Source organism: Limulus polyphemus, unplaced genomic scaffold (assembly GCF_000517525.1).
Source record: "Limulus polyphemus unplaced genomic scaffold, Limulus_polyphemus-2.1.2 Scaffold4740, whole genome shotgun sequence".
NCBI classification, from domain to species: domain Eukaryota; kingdom Metazoa; phylum Arthropoda; class Merostomata; order Xiphosura; family Limulidae; genus Limulus; species Limulus polyphemus.
The window spans coordinates 12,434-38,227 of record NW_013670350.1 but is presented as its reverse complement, the minus strand read 5'-3'; the positions used below and the strand labels follow the sequence as shown (position 1 = coordinate 38,227).

Below are 25,794 nucleotides of genomic sequence, written 5' to 3'. Positions count from 1 at the left end.
GGTAAAAGATATTTCCAGAAAGCAGGGGGCGTGACACTAGTCACGTGACCTCGCTGACGCAACAATATATTTTTTAATCGAATTAGTTTGGTATCTTTCTGTAACTAATTTGAAAATGCGTTTTTTATGAAACTTAGAATTTAAACAGACATGACAACGACAGAAAAACGTAGATAATATAAAAACCCAAATGCAAATAAATAAAAAAAAATTGAAAGAAATGTTTGATTATTTATGTCATTAATATGCAATCAGATATTTCAAGTGTATTTGTAATCCGAAACAAATAAACATTAAATGCATTGCTATATACAGCTTATTACTCTGCCTTTCTCTCGATTGTAGAAATGTATTTATATTTTAAGAAATAGTACGAGTAGAACCTTCATCCATGTTTTCATTTATCTTATCAAGACACGGTTCTCGTACACGCCAAGTTGTATTACTTTTTTTTTGCGTTTAGGCCGTGTAATGCATAGTACAGGCAACACGAAGCTCCACACTTGTTCTTTAGGGATCACTGAGAATTCTAAATATAATTCCAATTAATTACGCTTGCATCAACTATAAACACTGAACAGTGTCTTTAAAATGTGTGTGTGTGTGTATTCCTTTGTATTATTTATTATTAATTATAGATGTACTCTTACAGGTTTATATATATATATATTAAAAAAAAAAACTCAACAAAACTGGTGCCAGTTCTGTGGAGGTCCAAGAGTTCAGATTGGATTTTTGCTGATTTAGAGATTATTGAGTTCTTTGTTAGTGTTTGTGTTGGTTTTGGAAGATAAGACTGCTAAAAAAAAATCGGATAAAGCAGTCAAGAATACGAGATAAAATGAAATAGTGTTGTAGTCTGTCGTATTACCGAATAATAAACCAAGATTCCTGTTATGTTACTGTAATCGTTCCAGTATGTTGCCAGACGTGGCATACTTTTAGTGCTAAGTTTAAATCGGCGGATATACGAACGTGAACCATTTTTAAATGATTACACTCACACTGGATGCTACTGAATTACGTTCTTGCACCGAAAAGACGCCTGGGAAAAATTAACTTGATTGCTAGCAGGGTGTTACCACACGAACATTTGTACTTACGTTTACGATTGTTCAAATGTTTTCAAATTATTTTATAGTGGAGTAAATACAAACAAGCTTTGCTTTAAAGAAAAATTGTACGCCCTATCAGTGGCATTGTCAGCCAGTAACAATATAACATTCAATGAAATTTAGGCAAGTAGAGTAGCAAACACCTCTCAATCTTTAAGACCAATAGGAGTAAAAACCCTTCACTAATTTTCTTAAGTTCAACAAAATTTCCACTCGGAAATATTTCTAACCAAAAATGTTAGATGAAGTTAATATTCAAATAGGCGTTTAGGTACCAAGGCGTATAAAAATGATGAAATAAGACAAAAATAGACGTTTTTTGTTCGTTGGTAATTTCAAAAATAATAATTACACAACAAGTATATTAGCACGCTATTTTGTTCTAAACAGACAATATTTTTTTTATAGATGGGGTTGACTGCAGAATGTTATATTTAACGCCAACTTGTTGTGAGGTAATAAACAAATTATTGGAAGTAACATAAAGACATATGGTAAATAAAACCGGTTTGTAACATTCAAACGGTATTTACTTTGCAGATATGTATGCAAATGTATTTATTTGTGTACTGGTAAGTCAAGTCAATGTTTGAAATTGCGTAAGATGGTGAAACTTTCATGGTTCTACGGTAGTGACTAAGTTTCAGTCTTATGCTTGGTCGATTACGCAAGTACGATTTCGGGTTTCTGTGAGACCCAGTTCTGACGCTGTCGGATAACAAAGTACACTGACGGTTCGCTATTGTCATAAATGCCGACTCTCGTGCAGAAGAATAATTACGATGAATCGTGTAAGATAATTGTGGTAAACCTCAGTGATGAAGTGTTAAAGATCCGAAGCGTGTTCCAATTTGGTAAAATAATAAATTATTGACAGTAACTTTTAGGGTTCGTTTTTACTTACTTTAAGCTTAGTTACTCCAAATATAATTTTCACGAGTTATATACTCACCAGTAGTGTTTTCCCAAGGTCCTTAAAGTTGCCTGGTTAGAGTTGTAAAGATGAATCTGTAATATACATACATTAATCGACTGTGAACGAGGAAGTAGAAGTTGAGAAAGCGTTAAGAATGCAAACGAGGAAATTTTGGTTAAATATGAAAAGCCTAACAAAAAGAAGCAAGTACGGATGTTAACCGAGGTGTTAACTGATGTTACAAGTGTTTGATAATGTAAGAACAGGATCAGGTTGAAAGTAGGTATTTGATTAGCTACGAAGTTTTATCTCATACATGTCTAGAGAAAAGATTTCTCAACCCAGCATCTTATTTTTGTAAAATTCAAACAATACTTGAATTATTTGTGCAAAGAATCTTAACTTGACAAAGCCTTAAATTTAGCGCTTAATTATTGTTACTTACAAGTAATGCATTAACCATGCAGGGTTATGTAAATACTAAGAACCCATGAGTGAAAGCAAAGGAGGATATGTTATAGTACGTTAACCACACCATATCTGTCATAACCAGTGCCGACGAGGCCTTTCGCCAATACCAATAGTACTGTAAATTACAGTTCGAATGGATTTTGGGTGGGATACATGACCTTTTATGTGTTAACTTCCGATGTTTCTCTTGTCCACAAGACTCTAATTATGCAAAAAATTGGAAAGATACATAAACAATATAATGGGATATTCAGTGCTTTCTCCTTCCTGATTGTGGAGGGTTTGTGATCCACCGAAACATGTAGAAGTCATTAGATAAGGCCTGGTGCCTTCATTAAAGTTCTTTGACGTATTGTGTAAATTTTAACTTTGTATTATTGAATTTTTGATAAATTATTTTTATATTTTAATTAATTTTACTATCATTCACAAGAACTGGCAAACCAGCAAGCTAATATCCTTGTTCTCGGGACATTTGCAGCATCAAACTTTTAAGGTACAGGAGTTTCTGCACTCGCCACACCGTATTTGTTAGTTACAACCATTTAACTAAATGACAACGATGATGAAATCTTGGAAGGGATTTTGGGTTGGAGATAAGAATCTCTCTTCATTAAATGACCTTTGATATGCTAACTTTCGATACATCTCGTGTCCCTGAGACTCCAAATGTCTCAGCCAACCAGACGCCAGGAAAGAGAGAGGCGTGGTTGAATGCAAAACTGTGAGGGCTTGCAGAGAGAGGGTTCGGTCTTTCGCTGACGTGAACGGTTAGAACTTGCGTCAGCAACTACAGCTGAAATCTGGAGAAGACCCGTGCGCAAATGCTTCAATTTTACGTATCTTTGAATGTACAAGAGAACGCGGTCGTCCGCTAGGTGCTCCAGTGTTTTGGCAGTGTGATTATAGTGGTGAGTTTTGGCCTCACGTGGGTCACTCTTGGTGTTATTTCGGAAATTCAACTTGCAGAGAGAGTTACGTAAGTTTTTGTAACTTTATAGATCTTGTTGTAGCATCGTATGCTACCATTTACTGTGCGTACTGAAATCCGTTTTGAATTATAGGCTTTAATTATCTGAAAGTGATTTTGTAAATATGTCCTCGCAAATATTTACACGTGATTAAATTAAAAAATATCGACACGTGACGTTTGCTGAAAAAGTTTCTTCATGCCCTTAGGTTACATATTAGTTTCGCTTTATTAGGAAAGAACTATCATATCCTCATTAAAATGTTAAGTTAATGGTTTCAAAACAACTTATAGTATTGAAAATATATTTCCCACCGTAAGGCCTGTTATTTTGTCTAATAAAATTACAGGAGCATCGGCGCAGAATTTTGTTTTGCTATCAAATTCATTTAGCAAAGCCAGTTTCTACTGCTACTACTAAATATTTTCGTAATTGGCCACATATAAAGTTGTATGTTAAAATAGTAATTATAATTATAAATGGTATTGTAAATAAATGGAATTAGTCTTAGGTTTTCTATAAAAGGAAGGGAGGAATACCTGTACTACTACTAATTAATCGCACGAGGACTACAAGTGTCGAGGCAGGCTAAGTTTCACCCAGTTAATACCTAATTTCAAGGCCGTTAAGACGAAAATATTTCTAAATCACATACGGCAGCTCTTTTGAACATTTGCTTGCGTATGTGACGAGAGAAGAGCCAACCCCCATAAAGCTATGGGTCAGTCATACTGTAGGTAGTATTTTTATTTGCGATAATTTCGTTATTATTCAGCTAAAATTTTGTACATATCGTATTTGGAAAGTGAGAAATCATGTTTTTTTTTTTTTAGTATTTTACTCAACCTGAAATTTTGTTATGGAATTTATTTACGGTACTTGCGTATGTAGATAAATTAATATCAACATTTCTCTGTAAATATATGTTCTAATGAACTAAAATCTCCCTCTCGTGTGTATAAAATGAGAGCGCCCTCGGTCATAAAAAACTGAATGGTCAAAACGTATAATACTTTGATTTTTTTTATGCTGATTTGAGACACCAAGAACAAGCTTGAAAACAGCAATGAAATGTAACCAACAGCTGTATACAAAATTGTACCATTTTTTAGTTGACCTTCATGTGTGTGTCAACCATTTTGAGCGTCTGATGGATGGATAGTGGTGGTGCAATCAAGTTTCGTATTTCAATTCATAATAACCAACAACGATAAATTTATATAGGAGGCACTGTAATCCTTTCTCCGTCAAACGATTTTAGATTGTAGTTTTTGGTAGGTCACTCAAATTAAGTTTAATTTATTCGTTGTGGGCTTTACTAAAACAAATAAGGAATTTTTCAAGTAGCGTAGTTTCCACTGAATTTGAAAAAAAGAAACAAATCTTGATAAAAATACATTCCTCATATACACATATTCTTCAGATTGTGTATATGTGTGTGTGTGAAATTTCACCAGTTGTTCATTTTTGCAGTTAATTTTACTTCAAGTCGAATATTAAAATCAGCAAGGCCATTTTTGCCACCGGCTATTTTTGGCGGCTTTAAGTTCCGCTCGTCGATAACTAAACCTGCCTTGTCATGATTCTCTTGCCTTTGCACGAATAACAATTCTTCGTTTCTGTAGTGACGCTGCAGTACTCCTCGAACTTCGTTCACGTGCCGTTAGAAAAGGGAGTGCGGAGCTCTACGGTTATTTTAAGACAAAACATTCTGCTGTTAAAGTAACAAGAATGCCCGCCTGAAAAAAAAAAGAAGAGGAAAACAGACTTAAGAATAAAAACCAAAAATATCACTAACACCATTTAATTACCGAGTTTAAGTTGCACGGTAAAGACAAACGCATTAATCTCATTGAAACCTCTCCGTAGTTGTGACGTCACTAAAATCTGTACTATTGCAGACTTGCAGTACACATTGTGAAAGGTAGTGAAGATGGAGCACGTATTTTTGCATATTAAAGAAATATTTATCCCCTTTTTGTCACTTTTTATAGTCAAAGGGGAGTTTTTCATAGTTGGAGAACATTATTTGTATCACAGAACTTAGGGTAACACAGTATGAAATGTTCGAATTTACAATAAAACTGTAAACAGAATAACACAATTCTCGAACTTCAGTTAAAACTATGGTTATATAATTCCACACGATATTTGTTCAGCATCGTCTGTAAACTCGTAGAAAGGTGAGGATTGGTTGTCTAGAATGGTTAGCTCAGCATTGATGTGGTTAAAGATAAATAAATCGTAAATTCAGTTTATTTTAATAGAAAACATTCCAGAAAAATATATTAGCTTTGTGTTAAATCTTGATTTCAGTATTTACAGTTTCATATTTTTTTTATATGTTGAAATGTGTTTTTATTTGAATTTGTACAAATATAACGACAATTTAAAATACCTTGTATACATTTTTCATTTATGATATGCAAGTATGTCAGTTTTAAGAACCGGTTTTATGTATCTAAAGGGGAAAAAAAAGAAAAAAAATCTTAACACTAAAGCCTCTGCACACTGTATTCCTATCACTGGGAGACAGTTACTTTATATAAACTATTTTTGATCTGTTTTGATATTGGCGTTTTTTACTGAATATTTAGCTTTTGAGCTTTTGATATTTCTGATAGTGACACTTTATATAATCTTTTTATCTTTTTACAATCATTGTAAAATGACTAACAATTTTATATGTATATATTATGGAATAATTTGAAAGTTCTTGTACTGGAATCTTTAATAATCAATAATATTGTGTGAATTAGAGGTATCCTTGAATTGTGGTGTTAATGCTACTAAAATCCATTTCATGCAGAACCAGTTAGTGTTTTTATAAGCTATTTCTGCTTGTAAATTTTTTAACTTTAATTTTCTTTTATGTTTTTTTTTAATTGCAGAAAGTCCAGTGTTTGTTTGTTTGCTACAGAAGAAGATTTTAAAGATTTATTTTGCTTGTGTCCAGTAGTAATCATGGTAAAAGATTCAGGTAGTTCTGATCCTTGTGATCCTACAGCTCAATCTCTCAATCAGGAAAAAAATATCAAGTCAGAAGATTCAGTTCTTCTGGAATGTACTGAAGTTTCTGTTTCAGATAATCTGACCAATGGGCCTCAAAAAGAAAGTTTATCCAATGGGCATGGACCTTCCACTGAGGATGCATGTGGTGTTACTATTATCAATGATTCAATGAATGGGCATTTGAGTAGCTCTTTAAATGAAAAAACACAACTGTCCATAAATGGCAAATCTGAAAGTGGTCTAAAAGTAAATGGATACATCGAGGAGGACATTGATGATGATGACGAAACAACAACACAGCCTTTAAGCAAACTAATAGTAAAATCTAAAAGCCCAGAAAAAGACACCAATGGTGTTACTGAAAAATCGGAAAGTCTGATAAAATTAGAAGATAATAGCAAACAAGAACAAGAATTTGTGTTTATACAAGACACTGGATTTACTGTGAAAATAGCTGCTCCAGGATTGGAACCTTTTGATGTTCAGGTTAGTGATTATTGTTATAACACTTGAATAGAATATGAAAATGTGTTTTTAATTAAATTCATCATGGCCTGAAAGATAATTACAATAATACAAGACAATGACACAAAATGATTATTTGGTGTGTGTTATTTATTTTTGTTTTATATGAAAGCAAATTATATATAAAATATAGTAATAAAATAATGTCTTCTGATTGATAATTACTCACTCATGAATTTGTAGATGGTTTCAATATTTGTTTTTCCAAGTTGATACAGTCAGTACTTTGTGAAGCAGTACTTACATCTTGATCATTTTCTACTCTTTGTATTAATAAATATAATAATAATACAATTGTAGGTGTAAACACCCTAGAGATAACATTAATGGTCTCAACCTAAGTGCTAATGAAACATAGTGAAAACAAAAATGAAATGTTTGTTTAATTTCGTACAAATTCTTTTTATGATCTGTTGGAATTTACTGACTATAACTTACTAATGACTCCACTTTAATGGGTTGCTTGTCATATGTTTTATGAATTTTCTGATTATGCCTTAATAATGGCTCCATTTTAATAGACTGTCATATGTTTTATGAATTTATTGCCCATACCTAGAAATGGCTTTATTTTAATGGATTGCTTGTCATGTATTTTATGTTAATGAAGTCAAGCAGTAGCAGTTATTTTCAGATTTTGTAAACCTGTGCTACTTCAATGAATAACCTGATTGTTTTAATTAAGAATTATTAATATAAACATTTTTATGACTGTGTGTGTGTGTGATTTTCATACTGAATATACAATTTTTGCATGTCTGCTATGTGGTTATTTATTATACACGTTTAAAAACTTATAATTGTACTCAGGTGTTTATGAATAATGTTACATAATTCACATTCGCGGATACATATAAATTCTTTACCATTTTTTCTAAAGCTAAAATATTGTAGACCGCATATCAGTTGTATCTGATGTGGGTCTACAATGGAACAGTTGATTTATTAATGTATTTAGGGTTTGTAACGATAAATAAAAGTTATAAAAGTAGGTTGATCAGGTTCTCAATTATAAGGATGCCATTGGCAATTATTTCCAGATTATTTGAAATACATGAAATTAAACGTAAATTTCCTTTTCATATTTCCAATGACTTACATTTTTGAAACCTGGAAAACATAAGTACATTCCAAACATACTACCATAAAGATAGATACGGGATAATTTAATTCTTATTTGTGCTTCATGAATACCAGTTCACCTGTTTCAATGCTATTTATTATAAAATTATAATACTTTTTTATATATATTTTTTTTTGAGTAATCTGTACAATTTTCTTAAATTATGAACCAATCTATAGGCATAATGGTTGTGTGTTTGGTCTACTTTAGTACTGCCTTTTTATTTTGATTATTCTGTTATATGTTGGGCCAATTTTTTATGCCACCCTCCCAGATTCTAAATTATGTTTTGAGCAGTGCCATCTATGGAAAGTTTGTGACATTAATGTTTATTTTGAGCACACAAAAAACTGTCTGTTTTACAAAAATGTTAATTAGCAGTGTGTAATGTCTAATGTTGACATTCTACTTTATTGGCAAATAAAATTTACAGTTAATTATCATAAGAAGAAACAGCTCAAACAAATTGAAGTTCTGTGTATGTATGTCTGGTAAGTGAAAGATTATTTGATCATGGCCAACTTGCAAATGCCAAAACCAATAGAACTGTTAAACACACAAACTTTTACATCGGAACCATGTCTTTTACATTGATTAAGATAATTATTAAGTATATTTATGCATTATATGAGCTATTCAAGCTAAAGTTAGGATAAGAGAAATGCATCATTATTTGATTTAAAGTGTTTATGTATGTATTTTATGTGTAAACTAGAAGTCAGAAATCACTATTGTTAAAATTCTGGAAAATACATCACTAGATATAGTGTTTCAGCTTATGTCTTTTTCAAGGGCTGATATTAACTTCTGAGATAGATCTAACTACTGTAAATGTTTTATTTCCTGGGGTTTGTGGTCATATTTTTAATAATAAAAATGCCTTAGTAACTTAAAAAATCTAACCCCAAGAGTTGGAGTGCTATATGTTGCAGAAATAACTTATCAACACCCTGTTTCTAAATGTAGTAATGGCATTTTTTTAGGTATGTATTAACAGAATGGATTTTATGTATTATGTACTTATTATAAACATTAAAGGAAAATCTTTGTGACATTATGGTTTCTAGTATCCCTGTATATTTAAATTTTTGTGTGATTGAATATTAGGTGAATTAACAATGTTGGGAATTGAACCAAAACTAATTCTTAATTTCATTTCATTGTTGGGAATTGAACTAAAACTAATTCTTAATTTCATTGTTGGGAATTGAACTAAAACTAATTCTTAATTTCATTTCATTATTGGGAATTGAACTAAAACTAATTCTTAATTTCATTTCATTGAAATAATATACTAAAATACTTTGACTACAAATTCAGAAATTATTTTTATTATATTTTTCACCCATATAAAGAAAAACACATTTTTTTAAGTTAAAAAAAAATTGCATGGAAATATTTATCTTAACAATTTAGATCAGTGTTTGTTGTTTAAGAAAATTTATCAAGTTTTGGCTGCGAGCCTATCTTCCAGCAGTTATGTTCTTCACCGTGTACTTCCTTCCGAATAACAAATAGCACACTTTCATTTTATTATTTGGCTAACCTCCAAGCTGGTTGCATACTTATTTAAGGCTTGGAAGATTGGATACTCAGCTTTGAGAATAAAATTCTTTATTACCACCAAAGATTTCAAATTTCAATAATCAAGCTATTCTTTTTTTTATTTATTCAAACAGTGTGATGCTTACATCTTTTTATGTAACATTATACATAGGATGGAAACAACTTTGAACAAATATAGCTTTATGAAAAAATATCAGATAAAAAAACAAATGACACTATAAATGGTCAATCAGTTAAAATGAAGTCAGTCAGTTTTTTTGTTTTCAAAGATAGTGTTAAAGCTAGTTTCCAAGTGGTATGCTTATCAAGTGGGATACCAGTTTTTGATATTATTTCAACTAGAACAAGTTTTCTTGTGAACTAGTGTTAGTTGTTAGTGAAGAATGCAGAATATAAACATTCTTTCACAGCAATATATACATAAATTGTACATGTATATGTAACTCGTGTTAAATTGTCTCTTCAGTGCAGCATGCACAGCTAACAGTGGTTTACCTTTTTATTGTTGGCAAGTGAATACAATGAAATCCCTCTAAACCAAAAACTTCTGAACCAGACCAAAGGTTTGGTTTGAAGGGGTTTTGGATTTAGAGGGGGGGTTGCACTACAATGAAATATTAATTGATGAAGATGTGATTGTCCTCTGAGTGCTTAAATGTTGTAGATTGTCTAATCATTAACGGTAATGATATAAGATAATCCCTTTTATTTTAGAGGGGGGGGGTTCCACTACAATGAAATATTAATTGATGAAGATGTGATTGTCCTCTGAGTGCGTAAATGTTGTAGATTGTCTAATCTTCTTTAAGGGTAATGATATAAGATAGTCACTTTTTAGTTTTTAATGCCTATTGAAGTATACTGTTTATTTCACAGCTTAGAATAAAACTTTAATTTTATTCCCACCACCAGGCAGAAAATTTAAAATAAATATTTCATTTCACATACATTTTAAAATTGTCATTAACATATAACGTACATCATTTAATCTTTGCTAACAAATCACTATTTTTTTTTTTGCTAAGTTGTTGACATTATAAAATTTATATAAAAATGTACATAAGATTTGTGCTATGAGAAGGCAAAAAAAGTAACACTGCTCTCGCATGCATAAAATGTTCTCTATCTTTAACAAATTTTGCTCGTTAATGAAAAAATAATCAATGACTGCCTCTTTTACTTACAGTGCATTTAAGTTATTGAGCAATGTTCAGGTGACTGGTCATTTTCCAATGCAAAGTTTTTGAATTGGGTCATAAACTGTTGCATATGGCTCATGCGTGTAATAACTGAGCCATCCTCAGGTTCCTTGAATTGATAGGTAACTAAAAGGTTCCTTTCCTAGTTCTCTCTGTTATCTTCAGTTTTTATATCACAATCAGTGACACCACAATCCGTTGCTTGTTTCACAAATTCTTCCCCTTTATGAAACCATTGGTGCTGTACCATCAATCACGTTAAGTCTCTGAATGCAGGAAAGTAAAAGTGTATATGTCATGATCTTTTTTTTAGTTACATTGAAAATTTAATTAAACTTCTCTATCAATGTATGTCAATAAATATGGCATCAAAATATAGTAAACCAAATTTTATTATTTTTAAAAGTTAATTCATTAACTTCCAAATATTTTTAATAAATTGTTAAATCAACCAAGTCCGTATTGTGTTATGAAGCATAGTTGAGATTTACCCTATGTATTATTCAAAAATTAGGCAAGACAAAGCCTGTCTGTCTTCATTTTCAGGGATAAATTTATGTTAAAATGCAACAAAAATTTGTGAAACAACTTTTCTGGCTTCCAGATATGAGGAGGTTCTGATTTTCAGGAGGTTTTTTTTTTTTTATGCATTGAAAATAGAATGAAAAAAAAAAGGAATTTGAAAAGTTATACAGTTCTGGTTATTCTGGTTTTCTGAGGGTCCAGTGTTGAGTGGTTCTACTGTATCAATATATTGTTGTGAAACGTGGTGTAATATATTTTTGTCAATTTCATCTGTAAACCTATTAATTGTCCAAATGTGGGCCGCAGTTTCAAAACATTTGGCAGCTAGTTTTATTCACCGGAACTTCTACTTTATCTTTGTACTTATATTACCTTAAGTAAAACAAATGCTGCATTTCTTAAAATTAAAAAAATATATTTATGTGATGGAGTTCTTCAACCCCAGTTTCCTGTTATGTTGGCTTCATTATCTGTAGGAACTGGTTAGCCTGTGTAACCCTTTGTGGATTTATTGGCATAATACTGTCTACAATTATGAAACTTGTTCCAAGATTTATCAGTAAAATGTTTTGCTGATTGTGATGTAGGAATATATCTACCTCAAGGTGTATTTCAAGTAGCATGACAATTTGTTAATTTATTTTTTTATGAGTAATTAATTTCATTAAAAATCATGTATTGGTTCAAGAGAATTTACTTACATGTAATGGTCACTGCTTTAAATGGAATTCTAAATTCTTTTGACTCTTCTTAATGTTTTGTTCAGAACTTGATATTTTATATAAATTTTAAATATAATCAAATTTTGTGCACCTCGTTTGAACACTAATCCTTGAATGTGGCTGCAATTACTGATTAGAATATGTTAAACTAAATAGTTTTTGTTGGTTCCAACCAAAATGTTTTGGATGGGAGAATCACTACCAAATGTTCTCATAAGTATGAAGAAATTCAAATGTTCCAGTTTCTAATTTGTCAAATCAAGAAATTAAATGTTGTAAACTATAACGTTTTCTACATTATTAGTTAAAGATCAAAGCCATATTAAAAATTCACTGGTTGTTTTGGTAGTCCTTTTAATTTCAATAATATAAGATCAATTATTTTATGTCATTCAGGGATTCCTTTCAGGATTCTAAAATAAGTGGAATGAAGCTTATTGTAAATATTTAGATTTGTTACACGATTAGTATATCATTTCACAGCAACAAAAACTTAACTTGTACATTAATGTTTTTGTTGATGATTCATAAAAGTACTTGGTACTTGATGTAGATCATGAGTTCTTGTAAATAAAATAGTATCATCTATAATGTATTATAACTTTTTATCCTATAAGCTAAAGGAACTTAATGTACAATTCATAATGTTTTGAAAATAATTCTTAGTTTAATTTCATTTCATCTGCTCCCGAAAGTTTTAAAAGTAGTATTGGGAGTATTATGTTCGTAGTATCTTGAGGTGCTTTTGACCTTGTGTGTTTCAATATCAGAAATACTGCCTAGTGGAAAACTGAGAAATTAACTACTGATGTTGAAGTAATAACATGCTACAATTACTGTATTTATTGCAGCATAGGTAGTTCAGACGTAAGAGTTGTACATTTTACTCTGAGTGTGTGCTTACAGGTTTCATATTTGTTTGTTGTTGTTTTTTTTGTAGTTAGTATTATTGTGACATTTTCTATTTTCCAAAAGAATAAATTAAGTAGGTCTACTTTGTAATGGGAGAATTGACAGGTTATATCAAGAAGTGTTACTGAATTTAGCTAATACTAACTGAGTATGAGTAAAAAAAATAAATGGACTGGATACTGTGTAATACACAATAACATAGTATATGTATTTGCTTCTGGGTGCTGAATGGTTGTGTTTCATTAGATTCAGGATTCAAACTGATTTTGTTCCCTCAAGGTTTAATCCTGCTAACCAACTACTTAAGATCTCGTACATAAATGTTTAAAATCTAAGGTTTCTTACTTAGCTGGAAATGTCAGATTTATCCATAGTAACTAGTGCTACCCATATGTTAGTCATTCTGAAACATGAGAGGCTGTAACCTTGAGAAAACATAATTAAAATTTAAGGTAAAGGACAGGTTGGTCCTTCTAGGTCATCCCATTACATTAAAACTCAAAGCCATTCAAATATTTATGATCTTTTTCCTTAAATCTATCACATCTGAAGGCAATCCATTCCAAAGGCCAATCACCATGATAGAAAAAATATACTTCTCTTAGCTGAAAATGACTCCTACCCTCCCAAAACGTATATTTGTGTCCTCTTCTTCTACCATTCTCATCATTAGGTACAAAAAAAATGATGCATTAACACTATCAGTTCCTTTACACTCTTAAACATCTCAATCATATCCCTTCTAATTTTCAAGAGAAAACAATTTCGGAAATCTTAACACATACATCTGTTTATGACAACCACAACTTTCCCATCACAATTATAAGTCATCCTAGTAGCCTTCCTTTGAGCCCTTTTGTAAATCAACAATATTCTCCTCACAGTCAACAACACTCTAGACCTCAGTATCTTCAGCAAATTTAATTAATTTACTGATTATTCATTCCTTCATCTATATCATTGATGTAAATAAAAAAAGAGCAAAGGCCTTAACACTGGGTCCTGAGGTGTACCCCCCACTTGTAAGTTTGACTGAACTCCATTTATGATAACCCAATGCTTTGTTCCGTCCAACCACTTTTCTGTCTAATGAGCCTACTTATCTCCTACATCTCCAGATATTTTTTTTCTAACAAGTGTGGCACCTTGTCAAATGCTTTTTGAAAATCCAGATAAATCCCCACCCTTACCCTCACCTACACAAGTAGTAACCTCTTCAAAGAATGTTAAAAAGACTAATAAGCCAAAATTATCACCTAGTGAAACAATGTTGACTATCCAACAAAATTTTAAATAAGTTTCTAAAGCATCTTTTATGAGATTTTTTAAAAAACGTTTCCCTACACTGATGTAAGACTAATAAGCCTTTGATTAACAGGACACATCTTATCACCATCCTTGATTAGAGGAATAATGTTAGACATCTTCCAGTTTTTTGACACTCGCCCGCAATTAAAGGACTTACAAAAGATAGTAGAAAGTGGCTCATATATTCATTCCTTAACCTTATTTAAAACCCTTGAGAAAATATTGGGCCCATGAGCCTCATCTTTCCGTAAACTTCCTTAGTTATTTTTTTAACGTGTGAGGTACTAATGTGATCATCTTTTTCAATGTTCTTTGCATCTAACAATTGTTCAGGATGAGAAATATTGTTTAAATTTTCATTTGTAGAAATTTAAGAAAAAGTTAATATAATAACCCATCTGTCTCATAATCATTAAATTTAGCCTGTATTTATAATCCCTCAGAGGCCTAGTCCTATTGGAACATTTTGCTTACCCTTAATGCAATTAAAGAAACGATAATTTTTAATACATTTTCAGCCAACCTCTTTCATATACTCTTTTTCAATTTTCTAACCTCTGCTTGCTTTTTTTTTTGTTCTATAATCCTGCAAGTCTTCCATCATAGCAATCAATTTAAACTTAAATTTATTCTTTTTTAAATTTTATCGCTTGCACTCCTTGTAAGCCAACCTGGTCTTTTATTTAAAGTTTTTTTTTCTTCTATGAGTAATGTGTCCACTTTAAATACTTAAAATGTATATAAAACATTTTTCAACATTTGATTAGCATCTTCAGTTAATTCAGTTGCCCAATTAGTGACAGATAATTTTTGTCATATCCCTTCAAACATTTGCTTTTTTTTAAACTTGTTACCAAAATCTTATTGTTCCTGATCTCCATATCCCATAAAACATCAAACCTAATTGAGCAGTGATCACTTTCACCCAGATGTTCGCCAACCTACACTATCTCAACCGTTCCTATATTAGAAGTTAACAATAAATCTAAAATAGCATTGTTCCCAGTAGGTTCCCTGACTAATTAGTGAAGAAAACCATCTTGAACAATTTCTGAAAACCAGTCTGTGTGCCTGAAATTAAAATCTTCCATAATTGTGACCTCTTTAACAGTTGAAATCTTAATCTCACCATAGTGTCTCATTAGTTTCATCAGTTTTGTCGGGTGGTCTGTAACAAGTTTCAACTAAAAGCACTTTCCCCTTGTATCTAGCTAACTGCAACCAGAACAAATTAAAGAGAGATGTAGCTCTACTGCAACAGGTACTCCTATGTTGTATATAGCCCAAACTTTGGTCCCTTGTCAGCCATATCCTGGCTGTTTGGCAGGTGATGCCTCGGTGTTTGTTGAGGTAGAAACCCCTTGTGCTCATGGGCTGTATGGAGGTCAGTCAGGCTACTGATGTTAATGGCATTTCATTAATAGCATAGACCCTTGATGGCATCTGCTTTGCCATGGTAGTGGTGTCATGAGGCTTGGCTGTGTTCTCTCTGCTCTAGAGGCTGTAGACCTTGTTAGGTGACCAGTCCTCCTCCAACACTCCCAAAACCTGGTTGACCCTGCAGAAGACTTAAGCTCTGGAAATGTTTTTAATGGTTTTGGGATGTAGTGCTTCTGTTGGAGGTGTGAACACCTCTGCTTTTGTCAGTGTTTGGTCACATCGCACCCACCAACAATGCACTTCAGAAGCAGGTCATGTTTCTTCCTGTGTGGTGTTGCTGATTTTGTTTTCACTAGAAGCAGCAATTGTGGTGTCTGCAGTTAAGTTGCTTGGAGGCTTGGCTCCTCTGGTGTTAATGATACCTTAGTTATTGCTGCTTCATCTGTGACTGGTAAATCCAGTGGAGGATTGAATTCCATGGGATCTACTACATTCAGTGGGGGCTCTGTATCTAAATACAGTTGGTGGAAACACAGCTCCCTCAGTGCATATAGAAATGTCAGACATTCTCAGGAGTACAAGGGAGAATCTAGCAAGAACTAAGTAGCATGCTTTTTAGAAGTCCCACCACATAGCTAGATCATATGAATGATTTTCTCAAAACATTGGACATCATTTTACCTCAGAAAATTCACTCTGTAGCTCAGGAAACAAGGACTTCAGTGCTCTTTCAGTCAGTTAACCTTATGATCAGTAAACTATCTTTGGTAATCAGACATTGTAGTGAATATATTATACTATGAACATCACATGATAGATTGAAAAGCAAGGATGCCATTTCCTTTCAGCCAGTGATCCTATAGTCAACGAGTCTCTTGGTTAGTCCCATTGATTTTGAGCAGGAGGCTATTATTGGCAACTCAGTTGACTGTTGGAACTGTCTTTTGCCTCTTACTGCAGTATTTCCTTATTTAGCTTATCATAGACAACTATATAAGAACATTTAGTTCTTTCTACCTTATTAGATAAGGCAATGTGACTTGGGATAGCATCTTTGTCTTCTTTTGGATCATCAGCCTAGACTGAAGCCTAGCAAGACTTGGTGGTTAGGGTGTTTGACTCGCAACTTGAGGGACATGGGTTTGAATCCTGTTCTTGAACATGATCACCATTTGAGCTGTGGGGGCATTATAATATGGTGGTCAATTCCACTATTCGTAGTGAGTGGTGCTCAGTAGTTGCCTTCCCTCTAGTCTATCACTTCAAAATTAGCTTTTCAAAATTAAAAAAAAAAAAACAAGCAAGGCCCCAGACTCCTGGTCAAGCCAATGTACAAGAGATCCATCTTTGATGTATTGGACAAAGCTTATCAATGTGCTTTGCTCGCTTTTACATGGCTGATATTTGCTGTAATTTGCATGCCAATGGACCAGTCTGCCAGAGTACAAAGTACAGAATTATCCAGCTGGATCCAAGCTGCTCCTGTACTGCTGTCCATAATGAGATGGAGACAAATATTTTGTCTGGTGATGTTTCTCCAGGGGGTTCTGACGGTGCACTTGCAGGCAATCCTGAACATTCCGCAAATAATTTAGATTTGCTTTTTCCAGTGCTTTCCTTTATTGTCATCTTCTCAGGAGGCCAAATTGGGATCAGTCACCTTCGGCTCTTTTTCTTCAATTGATAAATCGAGTGTGTGATGTTTTGGGTCTTTCCCCAGTTGCTTTTGAGTCTGCACCTTCCTTGCTGGTGGAAAGGTCTGAGGGTGAATATTTAGTTCTACCTCCATCCCCTGATAATGTGTTTCATGCAGAGAGGTTTACTGCTCAGTTATATGAAGGGACAGTTATGCTTTGACTGCCATATTTATCAGAACAACATACTTTAGCCTACCACTGCCAGGTGGATGTGTATTTAGACTTGTAAAGATTAGACCCACTTTGGGAACTATGGGGTTGCAAAACAGAGTCTGTGGCCAATCTGAATAGATCATCATTTTCTAGGAATCGTCTGACCCTAGTTATGGTGCTAATATATTTTTATACTTTTGTTGGAAGCCACTTGGCAATTGTCACATCAATTTGATGATAAGTTGGGACCATTGTTACCATCTACCTTGGTTTGTCTGTCAGCTTCTGTACTTTCCCTAGTCTCTTGGCTGATATGTTGTTGGCAGGCGTTCATCTACTGGCTGCTACCCTCCGTGAGTTACGTGAGGCCCTCTTTCTCGGACCCTTGATTTTTGCAGCCATTCCAGAGCCTTTGGAATCAAGGATTGATGTCACCTGTCTGCATTCATACCCATCATTGTTGGGTTCTTCTAGATTCCATCCATGTCCACCGACGGCAGTGACTACTGTACGCCTTTGAGGTCTGTGGGAACTTGCCTCAGAGAATTTGTAGATGTGTGGAAAACCTTTACCAATAATCCATGGGTATCTACAGGTCCTTGCATCAGGATTAGTCATTCAGTTCACATCTCCACCACCATTATCCATCCAATCTGTAGTGTTTATGCCTCCCGCAGATCCTCGGGTTTTGGAACTTTGTTCAAGGGCTTTGAGAGATTTGTTGGTCAAAGGGCAGGAGAGAGAGTCGTCCCAGTTCTTCCAGGGTTTTATTCCCATCTGTTTGTTGTGCCCAAGAAAACCGGAGATTGGTGTCCAGTCATCAATCTTTCTAGTCTAAATCAATTTCTAGATCCTCCAAGGTTCACAATGGAGTCATTTCTCACTTTGCATTACAAGGGATTGCGGATGACCAAGTTCGATGTTGCTGATACCTATCTGCAAGTTCCCATAGGAGTCATCTTGCCACTATCTGCATTTTGTGCACAAGGGACAGGTGCTGCAGTTCAGGGCTCTGTCTATGACTGATCAGATCTCAATCATTTGTTATGTCCAGTGAGGGCCTTGAACTGTTGTTACCCACATTAACACCTTTAAAGTGCTAGACAATGACTTTTTATTCATTGGGATCCTTCAGTTCTCGTGTTTTATCTATCCCCGTTACTTTGTGAGTACAAAAATTGATCCATATCAGGTATTCTAGGCTCTCTCTGAAGGTGAGGAGACTTCTGTGAGTCATGTCTCATCAGATTCATCACATTTCTATGTCTTTAGTGGCCTGGTTGAATTGCCTGCTGGAGGACATTGTGCGGGCTGGAATGTGGACCTTACCCAATATTTGTATCTCATTATTTACATGATTTGGCAGTATCTTCCTCTGAGGATTTTTGACTACCCCTTTTAGCTGTTTTAACCACATCTGCTAGATTATAAGTATATGTGAGTATCTTCATTACTAATATTATTTCATCTTTACTTTCTAGGTTCCCTTTCCTCTTTTTCACAGAATCCCACTCTGTGGCGAGTGTTGCTCAGGCAGGTGTGCTTTTATCAAACCTATTCCACACTAGCAACTATTAACACAACATACTTTATCTAGGTTGCAACAGGCTCTGTAAAAATGAGGCGTTCCATAAGACTGCCTAGAGGCAGACCAGGTGGTATTACTGTACTATGCTGAACCACTATTCATGGACTATTAGGAGCAAAGCACAAGGGGATATTGCCCATCCCTCCCAATCATTGAATTGAATAAATCAGGGTTGGTTTGCTTAAAAAATTCAGGGAACTTGGTTCACCTATTGCACTGTTTCCAGAGCACTGTTCCTCAGGACTCCTCAGTGTGCATTACTCCCTCCCTCATATTCTACAATTGGATCTAGGGAGTCCTTACCATGCCTGGTTGCCAGTCACTGGGGTGGTGAACAGAGGATATTTGTTCAGACTGGTTGACTGCATTTCCTCCACTCTTGGAGTAGTGGGCAAAGTTGGGGGTCCTCCTGGATTTTTGATTTTTTTTTCTCCAGAATTCAGATATTTCAGACCTTTATCACCTTTAAAAGATTAATTTTTTTATATACATGTCAAATTCCACTGGAAGTGAATGAATTAGGTTCTGAGTGAAGAGCATACTTGTTCTGGCTGTAGTACGATTACCCCATTAGGGTGCTAATCTTCTATTGGCATGCTCACAATCTATGCAGATGCATTCTGTATGGATAATGCCCTTGCAGGCCCCTCCACCTTATCGATGTGAGATTCTAGCTGTAGTGTATTTCCAATAATACTTACCTCCTCTCACATGCTCCTGCCCTTCCTCCCAACTAAGAGGTGATGTTAGAGACTGTGAATTGGATCAGTCTTGAAAAAGTAATAATATTATCTGAATGAGGTGCTTATAGTGAGAAAAAATCAGACCAATGCTTAGATGGGTAAAGGAAGGAAACCCTAGCAGTCGAGTAATAGCTGTAGTGTGAGAGGAGGTAAATATTATTGGAAATATATTTTTGATTAAAGAAAATGTTAACTTCTGTGACCACATTGAGTTTTGAAAACATTATAAAGAGATCTTACAGCATTGTGTGGCCATAATGAAGTTGGTAAACCTTGTAATTAGGTAACAGTATTCTGTGACTTCAGTAAGGTTGGTAAGCTTTAAAATGAGATGAGAGCATTGTGTGACACAGGTTTATAAACCTGATTATGAGATAATATTTTGTGGCTACAGTGAGCCTAATAAGGTTGGTAAGCCTTAAAATGAGATGAGAGCATTGTGTGACACAGGTTTATATACCTGATTATGAGATAACAATATTTTGTGGCTACAGTGACCCTAATAAACCTTATAATGGGATATATTAGCATTCTTTGACAGAACTGATTGAGTAGAACCTTATATTTTGGTGGTGCATTTCGGATTATTTTGCCAAAGAATATACACTTTACTAGTCTGTTAAATTTGGTATGCTGTTATACTTCATGTGTGAATGTTAAATTACTTTCAACATATTTACTGACCCATGCACTTTATTTTTGATTTTTGACTTGCAATGTATAGGTTTTAATAGCAATATATACAAGTTAAAAGACATTTACATATCTTTGAAAAATTAAGATATAAAACCGTTAGGATTTCAACACTTTGACGTGGAGTATATGACACTGCAATTTGTAAAATTTGATCCTCTTTATAACACACTAGAAGACATATTACAAAAAAAAAACCTAGGTTTACATTTTGTTTAATACAGAATTCAAATTCCTTATGTTGTTTATAGGTAGTAAACTACTTTTTGAAGTGGAACAAAAGTAATTAGGTACACTACCAATATCTACATTTTTACATGATAACTGAGATATTCAAGGTGGTAAATGTTGTAACAGTTAAAATTGTGGCCCCCCCCCCCCCCAAAAAAAAAGATCTCTACTCTTAATACACATTGTGGTTTTACAGCTGTCTTATATTTTACTGTGACTAGTAATGTATTTATTAGACTGAATACGTTTATTTTATAGTTTTATTGTAAAACAGCAATATATGTATATTAAGGTAAGCTCTGCTGAACTTGTCCAAGAAATCCACCAACTGCTAATGGATCGAGAGGACACCTGCCATCGTACTTGTTTCTCTCTGCAGCTAGATGGCATTACTTTAGACAATTTTGCAGAACTTAAGAACATAGAAGGACTAAAAGAAGGATCTGTGATAAAAGTAGTTGAAGGTAAGTTGCTAATTTCAGTGTTTGAGGTTTGCATGTCTGGATTAATGTTGCCAAAACAGTCTTTAATATTTTGCTCACGTTAATACTTGAAAACAGTTTTTGCTTATATATTGTTCTTCATACAAGCTTCATCAAATGGTACACAAGATGGCACTTTCTACACATCTTAGCAGCATGTTTTGCATTTTAAATGGTAAACCTCGTGTTATAGTTATTAAAAATGCACATAAGTTAGACTGGTTGTATTTATTACTCTGGATAAAGCCAGATGTGATCCTTGTTTATTTGATTTTCTAAACAGAATTGTAGGTTCAGTAATATGCTTCATCTTTGAAATTCAACAGATTTCATCGAATAATTTGAAAGTTGATGAATGGAATGCATTGAATCTTAAATGAAGAGGATGACTGAATTATAAAAATATACAACATTTGAATCAAAGAAGTTTGTTAAAAAAAGATAGATTCTGAATTTGAGAGTAAGCCACATAGCTGTATTGTGCAATAAGTATTATATATTATTGTTAATGTATTTCTTTCATTTTAATGTAAGCTATATTTAGTTGTGTATCAGTACATAATTTAACAGCACATGTGAAGTTGAAACAGGTCACAGCAAGTGTTAGTGATGGTGTTTTGTGGTGATGAGTGGTATGTGAGATAAGACCCTGACTACTAATATCAATGTTGCCCTTGGAGAGAGTGTTGGGCCCTCCAGTAGCTGTTATTATGGAATGGGAGTGTTTTCACTTGTGGTAGTTATGTATTGAAAGGCCTCGTTGTATTTGAAATGTGAAGATCCGGAACATATAACTTTCATATTTTTCTTCTAGTTAGTAATTCACTTCACTAAAAATCTTTTGTTTTGTTTTTCACACAACTTTTATAAATATAAATTTATTCATTTAATAAATATTTCTGCTTAAACTGAAAATACTATAATTCTCAGTGAGCTTTTACTGTCCTTGTTATGCATTATTGTGTTATTTTATTTCATTTTTGTCTAGTTTTATTTTTCCTAAATCTGAGATGTTGCATATACAGTAGATATTTTATGTATAATTTGTGTAGGATATAGCTTACATTAATATATCATTTTGGTTTCAAGTTTGGAAGGAAAATTGTAAGAACATTTTATCTTGTCCTAATCATAATTTTGATAATAAGTAAATATAATGGCCAATTATTAATGGTAAACAATATATTCTAGTTACTGCTTTAGTTGTATATGTATGCTTATAGTCATGTTCTATTGGTATTGCTAGAGCCGTATACAATGAGGGAGGCCCGTATTCATGTACGGCATGTTCGAGATCTCCTGAAGTCTCTGGATCCTGCCGATGCTTACAATGGGGTTGACTGCAGCTCTTTGTCCTTTCTAAATGTGGTTACCCAGGGTGATATTTTAGGTAAGACAACATTTTATGTTTTGCAAGGTGATTTTTAAGTCAGCTAGTCAAGGTTGTATTTACTTAAATGAGAAATAGTGGCTCATTACTATTGCCTAATTGACCAGTTATTGACCAGGGTGATATTTTAGGTAAGACAACATTTTATGTTTTGCAAGGGGGTTTTTAAATCAGCTAGTCAAGGTTGTGTTTACTTAAATGAGAAATAGTGGCTCATTACTATCGCCTAATTGACCAGTTATTGAAAAGTAAATCTTATTATAAGATGTAACAAATTCATTACTGATATGAATCTCCAAAGTTATCAGTTTTATTTACAAGATAGGAAATGAACTTCAAACTAACACGATATTTTGTCGAAATGTTTCTCAATCAGACACATTGATGACTGTTCACATTAAGGCAGAAATAATATTCTTAATGCTCATACTATGCATTAGCAAACACACTCAGGATATAGCAGTGTAAAAGTAAACAAAAACCAACTAAAAACAATGTTCTTGACACTCAAAATTTCATGGGTGGTATGTGTGATAAAGTAGTAATTAGTGTAATATGATAGAGAATGTGGTAGCATGTGATAAAGTAGTAATTAATGTAATATGATAGAAAATGTGGTAGTATGTGTGATAAAGTAGTAATTAGTGTAATATGATAGAGAATGTGGTAGCATGTGATAAAGTAGTAATTAATGTAATATGATAGAAAATGAATTGTAATATTTTGGTACCAGTTCATCATGGTAATGAATGTAATAAGATGCTAACTAGTAAACCCTGCTATAAGATGTAGTACAATACTAGTACACCACCATTACTAGTACAAACCAGTGCATCATGGTAATGAATGTAACAAGACGCTAACTAGTAAACCTTGCTATAAGATGTAGTACAATACTAGTACACCACCATTACTAGTATAAACCAGTGCAACTTGGTAATGAATGTAATAAGACAGTAATTAGTAATTAGTGTAATATGCTAGAGAATGTGGTAGTATGTGTGATAAAGTAATAATTAGTGTAATATGATAGAGAATGGCTTTATCACACATACTGCCACATTCTCTAGCATATTACACTAATTACTACTTTATCACACATACTACCACATTCTCTAGCATATTACACTAATTACTACTTTATCACACATACTGCCACATTCTCTAGCATATTATAGCAGTTAATATGTTCTCTAGCATTATGCAATAGTGTTTTATCACATTTATTATCATCATACACTTGAATATTACTAAATTCTCTAGCACATTATTGTGATGTTCCTATATCATATTATACCCAGTAGCATGATATACTTGCTTCTTACAACAATCATCACCATTCTGTACATGTGTCTTATATCCAGTATTATGATATACTTGCTTCTTACAACATTCATTACCATTCTGTACAAAATAGCCCATTTACACCATCGGACAGTTTCTAGTTACAATACAAAAAATTACAGTAATCAAGCTAGCCACCTCTGGGTGATGCAAGCCCAAAGTGATAAAAGTGGAAATATTCCTTATTTTAGTGTCTTTTTTTTTTTTATCCCTCATCTCTGGTGAAAGTCCTAAAATAAAGTTGCCCATGTTTATTGTTGGACAGTTTCCAGTTATCATATCAAACATTATGGTAATCAAGCCAGGTAACTCTGGATAATGAATGCTAACACACATACATGCACACACAAAATGGATTATCTTTGTAGTAAGATTGGGTGTTTCACTAGTGTTGTTTCACTATAGTCAGAAGTTAATTGGAATTAGTTAAAATGCTAGTAATTCTGAAGTTCTATTTTCTTCCCAAATAGTGTCATTTTTGTGTATCTCATTTTATTTGTATATGATTTTTCCTTGATTGATCTATTGGAATGTTTTGTCAGAAGCTACTTGAAATAAAAAAAAAAAAAAACAACAACAAAAAGCAAATTTATCAACAAATGATTGTTGAATTTCTTTGTGATTAGTTTGTTTTTCTTCTCCATACAGATACAACACAGCTACAATTGGATCAGACTGTTTTGTACACGTGATGTACTGTTATAGTAGGTTTGATTTCTGTCTTAAAGCAGATGAAAGTAAAATGTTCAGAAAAATACTTACCGATCTGTAACTTTTTCAGAGAAAAAGAAGAGTAGACCCGATTCTGTTGACTGTACTCCACCTGATTATATTATGCCAGGAAGTAAAGAACGCCCTCTGGTGCCTCATCAGCCACAAGCCAAAGAACAAAAAGTAATAAAGAAAAGTTATCAAAGAATGCAAAATTGTTATAGTAACACTTTTGTTCGTATGTGTAATGCATTAAGTTAGTTTTTGTTTTATTGACACCAATATATATAACATTTTTTTATTTTAGTTTTTATGTAACATTTTAAGTCTTTCTTTTAAGTATGAGGAAAATTTAACATTCATTACAGATTTAACTGTTTGGAACAATAGACCAGTAGCCAGCAGTAACTTGAGTGTGACTGTGAAACTATATTTTACTGAAACAATAAAATGTGCAATTTATTTTAAATTTGTGTAACTGTCAAAGGGTCCTCAGGCTCTGAAAGTTTTGACAACCAGTGGATGGAATCCTCCACCAGGGATTCGTAAATTACATGGTAAGAAGAAGCTTTTCTTCTAAAGTTCACAAATAATATGGTAATACTATGGTTTCCCTTCCCTTGATTTGTGAAATTTTCAAATGTGGATGTTAAAGATATAAAGTAAAACTGTTTATCACATCTAAACATTTATTAGAATCTTTGCATCTCCTTCCCAGAATTAAGAAATTATTTGAAAAAAAAATAGGTGGTAAGGTTTGTATTGTTCTTATATGCTGAAATAAATTAATAAAATCTCTAAATAGTAGCTTGTGTGGAAAAATAAAAATTACACCTGGTGGTTTTGAGAAAACTGTTTTTGAGCTCTTCCACATTGTAATAGCAAGATAATAATGAAACTTTTGTTATACTAGGGGACTTGCTGTATCTTTATGTAGCCACGCTGGAGGATAAGCGAGTATTTGTTACAGCATCTACTCGAGGATTTTATGTTAATCAGTAAGTTTTGTTTATGGTA

At 33.3% G+C, this 25,794-nt stretch overlaps 1 protein-coding gene across 4 annotated transcripts in view; it reads left to right on the top strand.

Moving 5' to 3' along the window:
- LOC106471622 (clustered mitochondria protein homolog) overlaps positions 1–25,794 on the top strand; it is a 66,895-nt gene extending 41,101 nt beyond the window's left edge. Inside the window, exons 1-7 of one of the 4 annotated variants that reach the window (XM_022400240.1) lie at positions 3,256–3,413; positions 6,365–6,971; positions 21,143–21,314; positions 22,579–22,722; positions 24,848–24,960; positions 25,265–25,334; positions 25,691–25,794. In XM_022400240.1, the coding sequence (XP_022255948.1) occupies positions 6,438–6,971; positions 21,143–21,314; positions 22,579–22,722; positions 24,848–24,960; positions 25,265–25,334; positions 25,691–25,779 (1,122 nt within the window). In that variant the 5' untranslated portion in view covers positions 3,256–3,413; positions 6,365–6,437 and the 3' untranslated portion in view covers positions 25,780–25,794. Of the gene's footprint in view, positions 1–3,255; positions 3,486–6,364; positions 6,972–21,142; positions 21,315–22,578; positions 22,723–24,847; positions 24,961–25,264; positions 25,335–25,690 lie in introns of those variants that run through there. The other 3 variants (XM_022400238.1, XM_022400241.1, XM_022400239.1) reach the window with 3 other exon arrangements.